Source organism: Galendromus occidentalis, unplaced genomic scaffold, assembly GCF_000255335.2.
Source record: "Galendromus occidentalis unplaced genomic scaffold, Mocc_1.1 scf7180000077441, whole genome shotgun sequence".
NCBI lineage: Eukaryota > Metazoa > Arthropoda > Arachnida > Mesostigmata > Phytoseiidae > Galendromus > Galendromus occidentalis.
In genome coordinates, this window is record NW_003805429.1 from 114677 (window position 1) to 132934 (window position 18258).

The 18258-nt window shown below is 52.4% G+C and overlaps 4 protein-coding genes across 4 annotated transcripts; 3 read left to right on the forward strand and 1 right to left on the reverse strand.

Moving 5' to 3' along the window:
* The first annotated feature begins 2232 nt into the window (after positions 1 to 2232).
* On the forward strand, positions 2233 to 3743 carry LOC100907460 (histone-lysine N-methyltransferase NSD3). The gene is made up of 3 exons (XM_018639510.1): positions 2233 to 2472; positions 2560 to 2728; positions 3180 to 3743. Exons 1-3 carry the CDS (start codon positions 2369 to 2371, stop codon positions 3540 to 3542), a joined length of 636 nt encoding a protein of 211 aa, XP_018495026.1. The 5' UTR covers positions 2233 to 2368; the 3' UTR covers positions 3543 to 3743.
* A 1885-nt stretch (positions 3744 to 5628) lies between these two features.
* On the forward strand, positions 5629 to 6636 carry LOC100905432 (uncharacterized). The gene is made up of 2 exons (XM_003743221.2): positions 5629 to 6052; positions 6226 to 6636. The coding sequence occupies exons 1-2, from the start codon at positions 5684 to 5686 to the stop codon at positions 6430 to 6432; spliced, it is 576 nt and encodes a 191-aa protein (XP_003743269.1). The 5' UTR covers positions 5629 to 5683; the 3' UTR covers positions 6433 to 6636.
* A 1223-nt stretch (positions 6637 to 7859) lies between these two features.
* On the forward strand, positions 7860 to 15282 carry Nup98-96 (nuclear pore complex protein Nup98-96). The gene is made up of 8 exons (XM_029111454.1): positions 7860 to 7935; positions 8587 to 8718; positions 8935 to 9120; positions 9199 to 9571; positions 9715 to 9911; positions 10042 to 10437; positions 10533 to 11821; positions 12508 to 15282. The coding sequence occupies exons 1-8, from the start codon at positions 7860 to 7862 to the stop codon at positions 14791 to 14793; spliced, it is 4935 nt and encodes a 1644-aa protein (XP_028967287.1). The 3' UTR covers positions 14794 to 15282.
* A 144-nt stretch (positions 15283 to 15426) lies between these two features.
* LOC100907747 (mediator complex subunit 16) lies at positions 15427 to 18048 on the reverse strand. The gene has a single exon (XM_003743236.2). It carries the CDS (start codon positions 17959 to 17961, stop codon positions 15577 to 15579), a length of 2385 nt encoding a protein of 794 aa, XP_003743284.1. The 5' UTR covers positions 17962 to 18048; the 3' UTR covers positions 15427 to 15576.
* Positions 18049 to 18258: the final 210 nt, after the last annotated feature.

Sequence of the window (18258 nt, forward strand, 5' to 3'; positions counted from 1 at the left end):
AATGATCGAGCGAAGTTCGGAGCGCTGAGACAACACAACCGTAGCCGCCCACCTTTGTCTCACCGGGAGGTCTGCAATATCCAGTAGGTCTTCTTGAGGTCGAATCCGCAATCCGAAGGTTCCCGAGTCGCCCGCTGAGCTTGCAAACTTGTTGGCAACCGCCTTCCTCAGGAACTCCTATCTCTTCGAAGGGCTCACATTTGTGTGGATCGCGATTTTCTGAAAATGGCAATAGAGACGTTTCTTCGTCCCAGCCCTCGTACTATGTTCTCTACCGAAATACCCGTCCCTGCTCCGAACAAAGAATATTCTGCCTCACGAAATTATGGCATTTCTCGTTCGTCGCAGGAAGGTTTCTGCCCCCGCCTTCTCCTCGAATGAACTGAGCCAATTAAGTCGAAGCAACGCAAAGTTAGAGAGGCTCTGGAAGCTCGCTCCCAACGAGCAAACTGTGGAAACCGGAAGAAGTTCCGACCCTCCGAGATAACTGCTGGAGCACAGTTCCCAACCGAAACCCGCTTATCGAAGCGGCACCGCAGGATCTCGAGTCCTCACGCGATGTCGGGCGTTGGGCTCGATCACCGGACTGGAGCGGGAAACGATCATCCTCCGCTCTCGAGCTCACCGGGAAGCGGGAAGATCAACTCGAGTTCAGGGGCTGCGGCTCGATGATTGGGATGTCTCCTTCGGAAACGAACAGATTCCACACGAATGAGGTTTAGCACCAGGAAACAAAAGAGAGCTCCCCAAGCCGACATCTTGGAACGCGTGCTGTCGGAAGAATCTCAGCCGACTTTTATCGAGTGTTGAAAGAACTGCGCAAATAAGATCGTGTGCGATTTATGTAGACTTAAGAGTTCGCGACGTCGACACGCGAGCTTCTGTTACTTCGGCCTCCCGCTGGATTGATTTTCTCCTGTATTGACGACCGGATACCGCAATCAGAACTATCTTTATTCCAAAGTCGGAGAATTAAAATGTCCGAAAACGAACTCTAATGATGATGGATAGTACTGGAGGAGAACTGTCATGCACGATCCGTGGTTTTTCCCATGAGGATCTGCTGCGATTTATTCTTCAGAAAAATGGTCCACCTCTTCATCGTGATCGATCGATTCCGTGAGGGCGGCGAGGTTTCCAATCAAGGTACATCGTGCGTTGCCTCTGGCGCACGTGCACAGGACGATATTTGGAATCGAGAGCACGGCCGACGATTTGAGAAACGGCATTCCTCCGTGCTGGTCTCCCCCTCTCTGTTTCATACGAAGCGTGTGCTCGCCCAAACTTTTGTGTTCCCTGAGCTTTGTGAATCCTCGAAGAATGAAGAAACGCTTCACAACCCCTCTTGGGCCCCCGTGGCCGCCCAGTGCAGTATTCGGAAACGCTCCCGGGTCCAGTCAACAAACTGAGGAACGAAGACCTTACTCGAGTGGGCTGCGCAGAACTACAGGCATGCTTTCGAACTCATATGCGTCTGCGTCAGACGAAGCGATCGCCTCACCCTATCCCCCTCCATACAGCGGCACGAACGAAGTACAACACCCCGCCAGGCTCTGAGTATTGGCATGTACTCAACTACCCCATCCTCAACCCGCTCGCCAGAACAGGGAATAATCCGCCAGAACAGGAGAGAAACAGGAGCACGAACGAACTTATCCAGCCCTTCACCACGATCACTGAGAGTGAGTTCAAAACTCCGAGCGGAGAAGCAATCCCCGATCTGTATTCAGATTCTGAGCTTTGGTGACCTTACGCGGTGGGTTTTGTGGGTCCTTGAACTCATGACCCGAGGCTGCTGGGCTTCCCTTCCGGAGGAGATTTCTACCCCGATTGCTGGCCTTTCTGATCTCCTTCCCTCTCAGGGAATCGTCCCATCGAAGCTCCGCAGACGGTGACCGATATTCAAGCGGGTCCGAGTGTGGAACCCGTGACCACAATAGAAACGAGCCCGAAGCCTTTGGCTAGGAAACCGGGCAGCCTCTGGAGAGCATTCGAAACGGAGGAGCTACACGAAAATTACCTCAAACGGTTGTTCTTCGGCGTTCCGCAGGGACCGCATGCTCTAAACCCAGCGATGGCGTTCCCGAACCAGAACCTTCTTCTCAATGCAGCTATGCAGCTCCCGACATTTCAAAGTCAGGGATGGATGAGCCCAAGCGGTAGCACATCGTCAGGAGTGGCGAGTCCTCCGCAGAATGTCACGCCACCGTTTAAACCGCAAGACACAGTCGCATCTGAGGCTCATCAACCGGCCGCAGCGTTCCCATTTCTTCCTCCCTGCCCTGCGATTCCAGAGATTCAACTTCAACCTGCTCCAGATGATGAAGAGGACGAAGAAATCGAAGTCGTCGATTTGCTGCCGCCGATAATGCCGGAGCCCGCTCCGGCGACTCCGTTGCCTTATTCCCATCCCGGAGATTTATTGTGGTCGAAAGTTGGTAGCTTTTCGTTCTGGCCCTGCATGGTCATCGGGTGAGGATTCCGCTGCGTTTTCGCGACCGAATCCCCATTTCTGCGAGACCCTCCCAGCTCAATGATTCGTATCTTGCTCCTTTCCAGAGACCCAATAAAGAACCAATACTTCGAAGTGTCGCGGAACCATATCGTGTACTACGTCCAGTACTTCGGAATCGAAGTCAAACATGGTTGGACCGGGAGTCCGCATCGAGTAGTTCCTCACTATGGTCTGGACGCCTTCAGACATTTCGCCGAAGAAAAAGCCGGTGCGGTATGTACCATACCACCGGTACGCAGCGAACTCTCGATTCTCGCTGTCGAATACCGCTGCGGACACCGATCCGACGCGGAGTATGATTTCAACGCTGCTCTTGATTCGATCTACGGAGGGTCTGCGCCGAACGAGCACATTGACTCATGTTGCGGACACTGTCGAGTTCAGCTCGGGAGAACGATTCCCAGAGAACGGCTTTGTCCCCATCAGCCCTGCATGGGAAGCCCCTATCGTCTTCTTATCTCTGTCTTACCAGGTCTTGGCGTGTTGTCCGAGACCCTTCCGCTCGAGGAGGGTGATATCCATGCTCCTGCTTATGATCGTGTTTCGACTTTGGAAGTTTCCGTCCCATGAACGATTTTAAGTCGAAGTTCGCGTTTTTTATTCGAGCTCGAATAATGATTGAGGGCTCAATGCTTCCGGAGCTGATTGTTGACCCTCTTTGCAGAACAAGAGCTTGCGGAAGTTCTACAACGTGGACATGAAGCGATTAAAAGACATGGAGCTGAATTGGATCCAAGCCTTGAAAGAGGTCGACGAGGCCGAGAAGATTGTACCGAACTCGGTACGGTACCAGGCGCTGAGGTTCGACTTCTATTCACCACCGAGCAAGAAGAAAAGCGTCAGAAGTTCTTCGGCCGGAGGCGCGTCAACCTCCAGATCCAGCTCTGGGTCCAAGCCTCGTCTCGTTCCTGTCAATAACCCTCAGAAGGACACAGGAGCAGCACCTTGTCCAGCCCGCAAGAAAGCGGGAGCGGCCATGAGGAAAATCGATTTTAATAATAACAATAACACTGGAGGGCTTCCCTGACCCTTGTGAGTTGAATGATTTTATACAGAGCTTCACACAAATCTATTCAACAAGAACCGGAAGAGATAGTCGTATGAGGCTCGGATCAAGGACTCAATTATTGTGTATGATTTTCTCTGGAGGGCCCCGACGGAGCGAATAAGCACGACTTCTAATAAATACTGCCGGTGGGTGCTTCCCCGAATATCGGGAACATCTCGAGTGCAACACTTACCCTAAGCTTGACTTATCTGAATGGGAAAGAGTTCGATGACTTCTTTATGTCACTTCAGCGGATAGACTGAACCCCCTTGCTATTCCAACCCGCTCGCTCCATGGTGTCTGTCTCGGGGAGGAGTCCATCGGCATGGCGAGCTCCAACCGATTTGTTCGAAATGATCCCGATGGATATTGTCCTCGAGCTTGAATTTCGTAGACGCCAAGAGATACAGAAGCGCTCCGATATGAAATTGTGGTCAACCACGGGGATAATCTCGCTGTGGAGCTTTTGGGATTTGTACGACCATCGTTAGGGCGTGACTCATCATTTCCGGTAGGAACTCGTTCTAGCCGCTGCGAAGCTGCTGGCTCCGACTGCTCCAAGTCAGTTGCGATCCATTGCAGATGAAGCTGGCATTTTCCGGTTCGATCCGCTCAGCTGAGCTCACAACCATGCTCACGATGCCGATAGAGGGCTTGCACGGAAGACCGCTACGTACTGCGAGCTGCGAGCGAGGAATTTAATTTTCCCGCGTCCTCTAAGGTCAGGACCTAATCAAGCGAAACTGGGAATATAGCTCACCTGCTGGTTACAGCCTCTCCGACTCGATCGCGGGAAGGTTTCGGAGTGAAGGACTGATCTAAAAATTTTAGGGCTCTAGACTTATCAGTAACTTTTCATTTATAGCCTGCCGAAATCTTCAGACAGAAGGTGCCAAAGGGATTCATGGACATCTCAGAGTCAAGGTCGAGTTCGCACGCTCGAGCAGCACGAGAGTCCATGACTTGATCATTGACCATCGCTCGATAGGCAATTTGTCCTCGCCATCTCTTCCACCGCATCTCCTCTCATCCGACCAGGAACGGAGTTGATCGGAGCGGCGGGCTCCACGCAGATCCGATCTATCTAAATGATACGATCCTGATGAATATGCTGCTCAAACTTGAACTGTCAGGACGCTGGACGGATCAACTCGTTACGGCGATTATGGGATTTGCTCGAGTTGGGGCGTGACTCATCATTTCCGGAAGGAACTCGTTCCAGCCGCCGCCGCAGAGCTGCCGCCAGTCGGGAGCGATCCGATCCAGATCCAGCCGGTATTGGAGGCTCGGATCCCCACGTCAAAGGTCCGCAAGGGTAAATGATTGAACACTCAGCGCATGAACTGTTTCTCTCAGCTTTTGGCGTCCGCCTCCCTCCCCACAGCTTACGTCTCAGGATAGACTTTATTGGAAGGGTGAGCTCCACGTGGATCCGATCGATTCCACCGAAGCTGGATCTATCGTAACCGTAGGCGCCTATATAAGTTCATAATTCCGAATCGTAATATCCATGACGCCTGAATTCAATGGCCAATCTGATGGCTCGATGATACAGGAGCCGAGCTTGCACTCGACATGGGGGGATCAAGAAGCTATGGCGTCCAAGGGATCAATGCGGTCCATCGAGCGTGGTTCATGGTTGCGGGAGGGAACTTGTTCTATCCGCCGCGTAGCCGTTTGGTCCGACTGCGTCCACTCAACTGCGATTTGATCCAGATCCAGGAGGTTCTTCCCGGATTTATCGGCCTAACTAAGCTCGCCGTCAAGTTCACGCTCCTAATTCGAAAGTTTGAAGCGAATAACGCTTTTTGCTAAAATCGAAGAATTTTTTTTCTCTGCATCCGAGGACTCTCCGAGAGGTGCGGTCGGAGGGACGAGGATCCGCAGAAGACCTCGGATTCATAGACCGATCCAGAGGTCAGGATCAGGGGATGAACCCGTTCCAGCAACTGATCGCGAGAGTCGCTCAAGCCGGAAACTTGACACTCGACCGAACGTGTCCGATCGCATCGTGGAACGCTGCTGGTGGGACTTCCCTACGAAACGCGCATGTGGAGCCGTCGCTAGTTTATTTTGGTTTTCAGTTTCTCCCACCATTATTGGTGCGCCCAGAGAGCAAGATGAATAGTTGTTCTCTAATCGATATGGACACGAGCACTACAAGCAGCTCTAAGATTAGCCGTTTCAAGAGCTTTCTTCGGAGAAGTTTTTCGCTGTTAAGTGAAAGTTTCGAGGTGAAGAACAGCCCCAAAAGGAACCCGGTCAGACGCGTGCCATCGTTGAAAACGCCGCAGTACTCGAAGCAGGTGAATCTAGCGGTTCGGTCCCCGGATACACCGACGAGAGGGACCACGTTCAGTGATATTCTGTACAGCATCGAACTCCACATGAGCATCGCGCGCTTCCGAATCCTGACAAAAATGAAGTCGGAGGGCCTCTCAGTACCGGACGATAAATTCTACTTCCTCCTCGACGAGCTTCGGAAACAGGTAGACGTTCCCAATATATCGAGCGCTGTTCCGCGCGGAATGATCTCAAGAACCTGAGTACTGACTTCGCGAGGGCCGCGAGAGGATCGCTTCAGATTCGAATTCATCCGAACGTGCTCGAGCCCGACGAGAAATCGAGGACACTTGATTAAATGCTTGCTTCTCTCATACAGGTCTTCGACTTGGCTCGTGACGCCTACCGGAAATTCGGCGAGAAAGTATTCGTTCACGACTTCCTTTACATTGAGAAGGGTCACGATCTCCGGATAATACTCCCTCATAACCAAGATCTTAGCGAGGCCTTGTATAGAAGATGGTGTCAGATAATTAGCGAATTCCGTGAGAGAGCATTCGCGATGAGTGTCCGGAATCTCGGGTAGATGGTCGATCCCGGGGAAACTTGTTCATTTTGTTTGATTCATCATGCGTCGACATCGCTGATCTTTTACTCCTGCCATGTCAGCATGTTTGTTGCGAATTTCCCAGAAGGATCCTTGTTCATACTGTAACATGTTTCACTCTGTTCTGCTCATCGAGAAATTGTACGACTACTGGAGATCACTCGAGGCTATAAAACATTTTTAGGAAACCAAAGAGAATTTCCTAACAACGCTCGCAACGCTGTGCGAGGTCTGAGACTCGGGCTCTTAAGCGGAACTCGTATCACCTTTCGAACCCTGGCCCTCCTCTCATTAGCAGGAGGCGAGAGCTGTCGCTGAGCGCCGTGTCGAGCCCTGCTAGGATCGCTGAAGATTTCCAAGTCGGCCTAAATATTCCGCGAAGAAAACAGTCGATGGGAATGCTCTAGAATCGCACTCCGAGGCTCGATATGGAGAGAATGCGGCTCGAGCGGCTCGTGGAGAGAAGATTTTCTGAATGGTCATTCTAGCAGAACGAGTTCCATGATTACTCGTCACGGGCGGTCGGGAGACTCCTCGGAACCCCTGAGAGATTCACGAGCGTGGCATCGCGGAGTTCATCCTATCGACAATCAGCTCCCAATGTGATGTTTTTTCGGTCGGGAATCAGGTACGGGGGACTCTGTGGGACGACTCGCGCTCCCAAAAATCCGGCAGGCGTTCGTCGCGACTCCTTCCCAGGGCCCGGATTCCCAGGGCGGACGAGTCGGTAGGACAGCTTAGAGGGTTCACAATTTCATCCACAATTTCAGCTCTCTCTCAGGTCCATCCTTCCACGAATTCGTACAGGTACATATCTCGAATGAAATCATTCGATCCGACACGATGAACGTTTGATAGGGAGTCATGGCGAGTCTATGGAATCGCATATACATGCTGCTCATACGGTCGAGCTTGATCCAATCATATTTGAGGTGATTCAAAATTACTCTAGCCGTAACCGTGAGCCCAACCGTTTATCGGTAGGAAGCCAAAGGGTGGCCGCAGGGACCGTACTCGAATTTAATTCCGAGATCCTCACTCGAATTTGGCGGGCTCGATGGACGGACGGCTGACGAGACGAGCAGCGGCAGCAGAGGACACACTGCCGAAACAACAACACAGAAAGGCGGGCGGCGGCGGGGCGGAGGCAGGCGAGGGTTTTTTTTCTGCGATCTGTCTGCATATTTATATAGTGAAGGTGCTGCTGCTACCGCCGTTGTTGCTATTGCGCTTGCTCACCGAGAACAGTTTCTTTCTGCCCCTGTTCTCCGCCGCGAAAGAACTGTACGGTGACGGCACAATTTTAGCGAGAGGCTCTTCTCGGGTTTCGTACCGAGTCTCTGGTCGATTGGCAGCCGGCGAGGCAAAGGGACAGAGGATTGAAGTGCGCTCCAAAACGATTTAAGATGTTCGGTCAACAGCAGAACAAGCCGTTTGGATTCGGCACCAGCTCATTCGGACAGAGCACAGGCTTCGGACAACGTGAGTAACATGCACATTTTCGACTCTATCTGTTACAAGATCCGATCGCCGATTTCGCTCATCGGACATTCGATGCTTCGTGGTCTCAGTGCTCCCGTGAGATATGTCGCTCCAAAGCCTCTCGAGGCTCGTTCCCATCATTCCGATGGCTATTTTGGATTGTGGCTCGAGAAAGGCTCTCACGCTCCCGCGCTTCAGCCCCCGAGTTTCCATCAAATGCTCTCTCCCCGATCACAGGAAAAGAGTGACGCTAAGCGATAGGGATCGGGCTATTTTCACACATGAAGTCTGCTGCTGCTGCTGCGTGGAGAGCGCTTGGGGCTGTCGGGAGCATTCCCGAGAGAACCAGGGGGCAATAAAGACCATGACGCGAGTCCGTTCTCCACAATTTGCGGGATATCTGGTCGAATCTGGTGAAACGATGCGGGCAGCACGTCGGAACCAGCCCCCAGAGTTTTCTAATGCGTTTTCGATTCCCTCGTACGAAACGGAGAAAAATAACGCGGACGATCTTGCGAACTCAGGGAATCGGATGGCCCCGATATCTGGGCACTCCATTCACTCGAAACGAAAATAAATTCGTGAATGCTGTATCAGAAAATTTGAATTATCATGAACGATCTAAATCCCAACTCGATGTTTCGATTTTAGCTCAAACGTCAGTTTTTGGACAAACTTCGACATTCGGTACGCCAGCCACACAAAGTGGAGGATTGTTCGGTCAGAGTACAAGTACGTTCGGAGCTCCGCAACAGCCCCAACAGAACACATCATTTTTTGGAAGTAAGTTTTAGTCTTGGGGCGGATGCTGCTCCGAGAGAACTCACTCACCTGCATCATCATCGTCTTTTTTCATTCGGGATGCGTGGTCGTGGCGAACCGAGGACTCGCCATGGGTTGTCGACTTCGTGCAGCCGAGCGCGATCTCTGCGTTGTGTATCTCCGCCGATTCAGCGACTTGATTGATGATTTACGGGGCTCAATATAATTAATTTATAGGTACTCAGCCGAGCACCCAGTCGTCTCTCTTCGGTCAACCTCAGCAGACGCAAACGCAAGCCAATGCCTTTGGAACATCCGCCTTCGGCAGTCAGAACCGGCCGACCTTTGGGGGCTTCGGTAGCACGACAACATCGACAGCGGGCACGAGCCTTTTCGGCCAACAGAATACGACTACGACTGGAAGTGAGTTCCATCGAGGAAACCACAAAGATCTGTCGACTCCAGGATCGGAGTATTGTTGCTAACAGGGACGTCTTCCAGGTCTTTTCGGTCAGGCCCCTGCGAACACCAGTGTGTTCGCGCAGTCGGGCTTCGGTGCGGGTTCGAGTGGAATCCCCACCCCTCAGTTCAAGCCAACGATCGGAAACGATACGATGATCAAGAGTGGCACCACTATAAATATTCAGACTAAGCATCAGTGCATCACCTGTATGAAAGAATTCGAGAACAAGTCGATCGAAGAGCTTCGCGTCGATGATTACCTCGCGAATCGCAAGTTCGGAAACCAAAACCAAGCGAGCTCCTTCGGAGCTCCGACCACTTCGAACACTAGCAGTCTATTCGGTCAGACGAACACGAATACCAATACTGGATTTTCATTTACGAACAACAATCAACCTAAGCTGTTTGGAGGCGGGACCGCTTTCGGAGCGCCGACCACACAACGTGAGCCCCCTTACGGGAAACTTCCGCTCTTTTTTCGTATTTCGCCTGGGAACGAGGCAAGATTTTTCCCAGCTGTAGAGGCGGCAAAATTTTCATTTCCGAATTATTTCCCACAGCGACCAGTACATTCGGAACCCCGGCGGCTCCTGGTCCGTTCGGTTCGACGACCTCGACCGCCAATACCTCGGTCTTTGGCCAGAGTAATGCTACTCCCTCATTCGGAGGTTTCGGAAACACCACGGCTCCAAAGCCGGCGTTCGGCTTCAACAACACCGCGACACCCACCGCCACCACGCAGGCAGCAACTCGTAAGTCCCGAAACATTTTCCCCCTCCCCCCGGATCGAATCGTATTCTAGACCCGGGGCTTCTGGAGACCGGAGGATCGTGTAGCAGGGCACGATTCGGGCCCGATTCATGGACGCTTTTCTCCCCGTAGCTTTCGGAGCTCCGAAGCCATTCGGAGCGACCACCCCTGCTTTCGGCACGTCAACGGCGTCACCTTTCGGTGCGACCACTAGTCAAGCTAAGCCGGCGGTCAGTTTCGGAACTCCCACCTTCAACACCAGCAATTTCGGGAACCGAGGTTTCGGAACTACCGGCTCAACGTTCGGAGCTCCAGCGCCGACGAGCTCGACTTTCACTTTCGGACCGACTACCACCACCCAGTCGAATAACATATTCGGGGCGAAACCTACAACGACGAGTGCGCCTTTCTCCTTCACCACGCCCACGACCGGGAGCATGTTCAACTCAGCCCCACCAGCGACCTCTCAACCCTTCGGTTCGTTCGGAACTCCGGCTCTCGGATCGACTTTCGGCGCAACTCCTGGCAGTAAGTGTCTGAATTCCAAATCATTCAGGGGGAGCATCTCCATTCCCGTACCAATCGCCAGGGATCGCTGACAAGACGAGAATCCTTCATTTCAGCAGGTTTCTTCAATTCCTCGGCCACGAACCTCGGGGGTCAGAACCAGTCGTCGAATCTCTCGGACGAGATCGCGCGTAATCGTCAACACATAATGATGATCTCGTTGCCGTTGGGAGGCGATCCGTTCTTCAAATGCGAGGTGAAGAAGGACCCGATCCGGCCAACTTCCCTAGCGGCTCAGAAGTCCATTCTCGAACGCACCGTGAAGCCTAACACTCCACCGGCGCCGAAAGCGAAAGTCATTCCCGTCAATCGAAGTGTCTCGCATGCCTCGCTCTTCGCGGGCTTGGAAGACGGAGACAATAGCGCGCTCGGCCCCAGCCCGAAAATGCTGACCATCCGACCGAAGATGCCCGAATGCTTCAGCTCGCCGTCGATCTTCCAGCCGTCGACTTCGAGGAATACCTCGCTCGAAGTGGAAAAACCACCCGAACCCGCCGCGCTTGCCCAGACCCAAGTTGTCGAGGAGCCCTGCACGAGCAGCCCACCGATCCACAGCACGCCGTACAATCCGAAGACTCGCCTCCAGTCTCCCGTTCGGCAAGACATGAACCCCATTCCCGAGGAAGAATCCTCGTTGCAATTGGCTCCGGAGAAATCGATTCTCCATGGCACTGAGGAGCCGAGCCCGGAGAATGAGAACTCGATCGGGGTGAAATGCACCAGACACGATTATTATACGAAGCCGGCGTTGAACACGCTCAAACTCGACAGGAACGGCGACTGCTTTGTTGAAAACTTCATCATTGGCCGGAAAGACTTCGGCCACATGGTTGTTCTGGGCAAGATGAATATCGCGAACCTGAACATCGATGAGACCGTTCTTTTCCGTCGGAAGGAAATCACCGTGTATCCGGACGAATCCAATAAGCCCCCGGTCGGTCAAGGTCTGAACCGAAAAGCCGAAATCACCCTGGAGTCCGTTTACCCTCTCAACAGGGGCACTCGTGACGTCATGAGGAATCCCCAGCAGCTCATCGACTCGAAATTCCGAGATAAATTGGAGAGCTATACCCTCAAGATGGGGGCGATTTTCCTCGACTACGACGAGTACACAGGTGTCTGGGTGTTCCGAGTAGATCATTTCAGTCGGTACGGACTCCTCGACGATGACGACGATGACGTGGACGGCGGCAGGGATGTTGCGATGACCGAAACAAGACCCCTCCAGACACTGTTGACTCCGGCGGTGGTCCCGAACCCCAAGGAGAAACAGCCGCGTCAATCGATGGACATCACTCAGGTCGAGATGCCGTCGAACTACATTTTCTCGCCTGCTTCGATCCAGGTGCGTAATGACGCTCACTCAGTAGTTTAGTCTACCGAGAGAGGTTTCAGCCGAGGCGACTCTCAACACGAGACGTTCGTGATCGGTTCCGGAGATTGTGGGTCGGGATCGTTCGGTTTCTGTAGTCAACGGCGTCGTTGCTCTCATGCCGCTCTTTCTCGTCTGAACTCGATGACTGAAGGCGAAGCTATTTTGTGAGCTGTTTCTGCCGGGACGAATCATTCTCAGGACAATTCACGTTCGACGAGGACGAACTCGTTGTTGACTTAAGCGTAGAGCGTAATAATCTAGGAGAAACTTGTGAAGACTACGGTCAAAGTGGATGCTCTATCAGAATTCCTTTTAATTTACACAGTTCGGAGGGACGCAAGGAGTTTGATTTAAGATTGAACAATTTTAAGCGTAATAAATCTCTACCGAAACTCTGTCTCTCGAGACTCCCCATTAGGAGTCAATTTTATTCCTTGAAAGGTTCTCACTCCCGCGGACAGCTTTGAGAACAATGTCGAGAATCGGCCATAAACCCAATCGCCTCAGCTTGAACCCGATTCGCCCCAACAATGACCCTCAATAATGATCTTCGGATTGCGATGTCCGATATGCCTGAGTATACGACGTCGGTTGGATATAGTGTTAGCCTCAACCCATATAAAGCAGGCAATCACGGTCCATATATACCGTTTCAGGTATGCCAGGCGATGCAGTTGGACAACAACATGCTCCAGGGGATGAAAGCGTCGTTTTTTGTGGACGAGTGTGACGAGAACGAATACTCGTGGGCCCAGTATCAACCGAAGGTTCCGTCATTCGGAGCTTTCAAACAGAACGAGATTGAGGAGAAGAAGCTCCGCATGAGTCCCCCGCACGACCGAGTTCAAACTCAGATTGCCCTGAGACCGAAGAAACCGTTGCGGGTATCTCTTCAGACAACGGATGAATTCCTGAAGAAGTTCGATAAAATTCCCATGATTCGTCCAGAAATCGACAATCTCGAACAAAATCGGGTGGTGAACGCAGCCGCCGGCTTTCAACGAATCAGCGTTCCGGAGGAACTGTCCGTGTTCTCCAGATACCCGAAGTCGTTCCTGAACGAGCTCGCCACCTGCAATCGCACGAGACTGCGCCCCAGTCTCCATCACTGGACTTTGGTGAGACCGTCGGAAAAAGTCGAGACCCGTTCGTTGAACATCACCATACCGGGCTTCTCTAAAAACGCCTCATCGGTTTGCTTCGAGAGGATCGATATGCTGCCGGCCGAGGAAACTCTCATGGAGATGATGAGCGTTCAATTCGCCAACTCCGAGATGACTGCCGACCTCAATGGAATGCCCCTCTATTCACCGATCAAAGGAGTCGAACTCATGCAGAACCACATCAAACGACTCGAGCGGCACGAAACCATTCTCGAAGTCGAGTTGTCGAACACGTTGCAATTGTGCGACGCTCTCTGGGGGAACGGGGTTTCAGACGTTCTCGATCGAATCGAAACCGAAGCCGCTCGGAAACGCGCGCTTTCGATGTGGATCACCAGGGTCACCGAAGACGTTGTGCGTCAGGAGGTCTCGTCGTCCGAGAACTCGTTGGAGCGTATATTCAGCTACCTCAGCGGACACCAAATTTCAGCAGCTTGTGAAGAAGCGGTGTCCAAAAGTGATTACAACCTGGCCACTATTTTGGCTCAGGCCGCGCACGATCAGACTACGAAGATGATTGTGAGAGAAATGCACGTCGAATGGACCCAATCCAAGAAAGACCTCCACATAAACCCCGAGCGTCTCCGACTCTATGCCGTCATGGCCGGACTCCCGGAGTGGACATTGAGCGATGGGAAACAAGTGAATGTGTGCGAAGGCCTCGACTGGCTCCGGTGTTTCGCTCTGCATTTGTGGTACATATGTCCGTCGAACTTGAGCATCGCCGAGGTTCTGGCCGATTATCTCAAAGCCACCGAAACGTACGCTACACCTCCCGAGGTCAAGCACGGCGAGCGTGAGATGTCCCCACTGCACGTTTGTTTCCAGCTCATGAGTCTCTACACGGACCGGACGAGAAGCATCGATAAAATGCTCTGTCCAGACACTGTCCTGGGCGTTCGCTCCCAACTGGAGTATCGGCATTGCTGGCTGTTGGGACAGGTTCTCCAGAGTCTACAGTATAACGTGCCGTGTATGAAAGAGCTCCACGTACGGATGGCATCACAACTGGAGTCGCAGGGTTTGTGGCAATGGGCCGTTTTCGCTCTATTGCACATCGAAGATGTTCACCAACGACAGAAATACGTCTACGACCTGGTGTGTCGACACGCATCGGCTTCGGTCGAGCTTACAGAGAATGAGACTTTTGTGCAGAATCGGTTGAAGGTCCCGAAAGAAATCCTCTACAAAGCGAAAGCCCTCCGAGCGAGTTTCGAGCAGCGACGAGTCAACCAGACGAAGCTTCTGATCCTCGCCGACGAGTTGAACGAGGCCCATGAAATCCTCGTCAACCATATCGCAGTGAAAGCCATCATTAACGAACAGTTTGATCTGTTGCGGGATCTCCTCCACAAAATGAGTCAGAACTTCACGAAAATTCAGTCCTGGAACCAGAAGGGCCGTGTCTACTACAACTACATCCAACTGAGGAGCATTTTGAAAGACATCCTTGACACCAAAGAGGACGAAGAGGCTATTGAACGAATTTTAGAAGGAAAGTATCTCGAAGGAGTGTTGGCTTCGTTGTCTTCGAAATTAGCCCGGCTGCCGAGGGACACGGTCGAGCAGAGACTCTGTCAAATCGAAATGGCAAAAACCACTTTCGCGGCCTACAAGAACGTTCTGACTTCCAAGAGCGCGTCCGATCCACATTTGAAGAACAGCGCCGTACGGGCCGTATTCCAGCTTTTGCGTACGTTGCCGTTACCCGAAGATACTGTCGCTCAGGAGTTCAGGAGACTGTCCGAAGAGTATCCTGAGTACTTGCCGAGAGATTGAGTGCCAGTCCAATGCGTCGGTGAGAGAGAGTAATAATATCTGAGGCGTGTATGAGAACCGAGATCTAGTTCACAACACGAATCCGTTCAGGATCGGGTCATCTGAGAAGGTAGTTCGGAAAACTCAGAGAGAGGGAGACGGCTGTTGAGAGTTGTAGAGAGTGCTCCGAGGCTCAGAAGACTACCGATGATCAACGTAGTGTATTTTTACCCCTTACAAATCATCAATCCTGGAGCTCGACGGGCTGTTTTCACTAATAAAACCTTTTCGGAGGCTCTCATTTTAATGGATGAACAACACAGTCTCCGATTCCTTCCGCATGCGAGTACGAGAAGCTTCGGAAGAGGAGAACTTCTTCGACAACAACACCTGTGCTAGCAAGAACTAATGGAGTATATTGTTCCTCATTTCACAATCCATTCGATTCTCGGGAAGCGAGATGCTGATCGAAATCGAAATCTGGAAATAAATGGATGCGAGTTCGGCTGAGACAAATCGATCTCTCCTTTCGTGTAGAGCGCTTTTCTTTAATCCACCACCTAGGTCGTTGCAGAGCGCGGGAAAATATCGATCATATTAACTTTCTTTATTGTTCATATTATTACCACGATAGAGAAGAAAATCTGGCAAGAAACGCTTCCTTTATTCAATCACAACTCCGAGTCACTCGTCGTTATCGTCAAATGATGCAAGTCTAAATCGACCTCGCTACACAGGAGCACCCCACCGTGTTGTTGTATTTACAAGAAAATAGAACTAGGTCATCCTCGAATAAAGATCGTGTTAGCAAAGCACCCACTGACCTCCGCAGGGGCAACTCCGGAGCCAACGCTGTTCCCACGCCCTCATGGCGCTCAGTTTGACGCTTGATCGGAGCATCGACAAGCTGAAGCATCGTGTGCATTTACGCACTTTCTCAACATGTTTGCCGAGAGAAATATGCCGCACAATATCCGTGTGCGACGATGTCCGTACGCAGCCCTCTACGGTGTCTGCAGATTTATGGTTATGGCTCCGTACATAATCTGGGAAAGCGTGGAATTCCAGTGCGAGTGGGAGAGGTTGAACGAACAACGCCGGACCACATATTCCCTCGGGCGAAGTGCTGCCGAGGTCCAGCGAGGGGATGAGAATTTGCGACGGCAGCACACTACAGTCCTCGAGCAGCGACGAGTCGGGCTCCGAGCCGTGATTCATGAGCGTCTTCGTCAGGAGCCGGAAAAGAGTACCGAGGACATCACAATTTTCCGCCATTTTCGTATAGACCGGCAGACAACTTTCGCTAATCAAACCCCAAATACGGAAAATCACTAGGAGCTCTCGAATGGCATTGATGCTCTTGGCGTCCGAGATCAGTCCCCCTCCGGGAAATCGTTGGTGCTGGTAAACTTGCAGAGGGAACGACGCCATCAGGTGGAGAGCGAGGTCCGTGACCCATTGAACGTGGTGTTGAACCGACGGGAGAATAGCGGGCTCCACGAAGAACTCCTTCGTGTCGAGAGTCGTCAGAGCTCTTTCGATGGTATTGGTGACCTGCGCTCTATCGTTGATCAGGCTCGAGAGCGTGTCGGTCGGCGCTCCTTCGGGTTTCGTTTCTCGAGGTCGCAGAAGACCCTTGATAACACAGCTGACGGCCGCCAGCATCATCTGCGCATGGCAGTCACCAGCTTTTACGAAACCCGTGATGAGTAGTCTGTAGAGGCTACCCTTCAACGCTAGGAAACGACTGTGAAAGAATTGTTGAACGCCTTCGGGCTGTTTCTCGAATACTTCGCAGAGTTTCTCAGAAACCTTCTCTATCAGACCCGGTCTCAGGCTGATCAGAACGTCCCACCAATCCACGCCGGTGATCAGACAATATTCGAGAACAGTGGCCGCGTAGGCCGCGCTCATCGGAGCCCCTGGTTCCGTGATAGGCGAAAGTCTGTAGAGGGAGATCTGCGAGAGACTATCCACCGTTATCAGCACGCATCCCGTGTGGCTCAAGCACATATCGCCCATCTGAGCGTGCTGCTGATTCTTGACCGCGTGTGGGCTCGACAGCGTCGGAATACTTTGGATGCAGGCCAGCTTATCTCGGGCGAAGCATTTGACTGTGTGATCCTTGAAGGCGATCAGGATGTACGACGGGGGAGGACTCAGCTCGAACAGACAAAGCCGGGGGGTCGCCATGGCGGTCACGGCGGAACTGTGGGTGGAGATCGCGTGCAATTGCCATCCGACAGTGAGTTTGTTGTCGGCTTCGCCGAGTTTGGGGTGGACGCTGACGGTCTTCTCGCGGAGTTCCCACAGCTCAACGATACCCTGTTGCCCGTTGGTCACGGACACGACAACTCCATCGGCAGCTTCCTTCAATATGAAGCGTAGGTGGGTCACGCGTTGGTAAGCTTCTTCTTTTTGCGAATCCAGGTACAAACTAGAGAAGGGTTGACAGCTGACTTCGCATTTGTCCTGGTTCATCTTTAAATTTATGCGGAAGAAGTGTACGGCGGACTGGACGAGCCCATCGCTCGTCACCACGAGGAAGTCTCCATTTTTCCCATAACAGAGATCGACAAGTTGGAGGCGATGTCGGAACTTCGTCAAGGGTTGCGATGCTGAAACCACGGATTCCTCTCCGCAGATGACGACAACACAGACCAGCCCCGAAGCACTGACCGTCAAACATCCCTCGCAGGGTTTGCCACCCATGCGTCGCATCGAGGGACCGAACTTTAGATGAGCGTACTTCTCGAGGTACAAAGGACTCTCCTTCTTATCCGGATGAACTGCAACTTTCTTCCCGCTATGGAACCAGGCACCGGCGATGATGTGCTCGCCCGGAAACTCGGTCCGGGAAATCAGAGTCCAATCGTTGAGGAGGAAATTCCGCATCTGGAACATGAGGATCGTTCCCGTCGCATCGGCAATCATCAACCGAGTTCCACTCGGATCCCACTCGATACAGGTGATCTCCTCGGTATGGCTGACCACGAAACTCGGCTGCCACGGTGTGTTGAGATCGACGACATAGACTCTGAACGACGAAAGCCTTCCCGGACCGTCGAGCGAGTCGGCTGTGAAAGCCAATGTATTGCGAGATGAAACCGAACACTTGAGAACTCGCTCCCTCCATTCGGCGTTCGGGAAAACGGAGGCTTTCCGGAAGACGGAGTAAACTTGCTCCATGGCCGTCTGATTGGGCGCTGCACCTGTAGATCGTCTTCCGCTGAAGATTTATGAACGAGAGAATGTCCGTTCACCACCACAGATCCTTCCTATCGTCCGAGAGAGCCCGGTCCGGAGGTACATCCACTTTTATATGCTTGGTTTCTGCTTGATTTCGAAATCGTTGCTTTCAGCTCTGCGGCAGCCGTCACTAGGCCGGCGGGGCACGCGGAGGCGCGTGCGCCTCTGAGCCCGACTCTTTGTCTGCTCAAGCTCGATGCGGCGCACAAGAGTACGTATTTTACGTTGACGAGGAAC

Excerpts from the sequence above, each read along its gene's own strand:
- LOC100905432 (XM_003743221.2), top strand. The coding sequence starts at position 5,684 with ATGAATAGTTGTTCTCTAATCGATATGGACACGAGCACTACAAGCAGC. Across the intron at positions 6,053-6,225 it reads TCGACGAGCTTCGGAAACAG|GTCTTCGACTTGGCTCGTGA; the intron begins GTAGACGTTCCC and ends TCTCTCATACAG.
- LOC100907747 (XM_003743236.2), bottom strand. The coding sequence starts at position 17,961 with ATGGAGCAAGTTTACTCCGTCTTCCGGAAAGCCTCCGTTTTCCCGAAC.
- Nup98-96 (XM_029111454.1), top strand. The coding sequence starts at position 7,860 with ATGTTCGGTCAACAGCAGAACAAGCCGTTTGGATTCGGCACCAGCTCA. Across the intron at positions 10,438-10,532 it reads TTTCGGCGCAACTCCTGGCA|CAGGTTTCTTCAATTCCTCG; the intron begins GTAAGTGTCTGA and ends CCTTCATTTCAG. Across the intron at positions 11,822-12,507 it reads TCTCGCCTGCTTCGATCCAG|GTATGCCAGGCGATGCAGTT; the intron begins GTGCGTAATGAC and ends ATACCGTTTCAG.
- LOC100907460 (XM_018639510.1), top strand. The coding sequence starts at position 2,369 with ATGCCGGAGCCCGCTCCGGCGACTCCGTTGCCTTATTCCCATCCCGGA. Across the intron at positions 2,473-2,559 it reads TGGCCCTGCATGGTCATCGG|AGACCCAATAAAGAACCAAT; the intron begins GTGAGGATTCCG and ends GCTCCTTTCCAG. Across the intron at positions 2,729-3,179 it reads CCGAAGAAAAAGCCGGTGCG|AACAAGAGCTTGCGGAAGTT; the intron begins GTATGTACCATA and ends CCCTCTTTGCAG.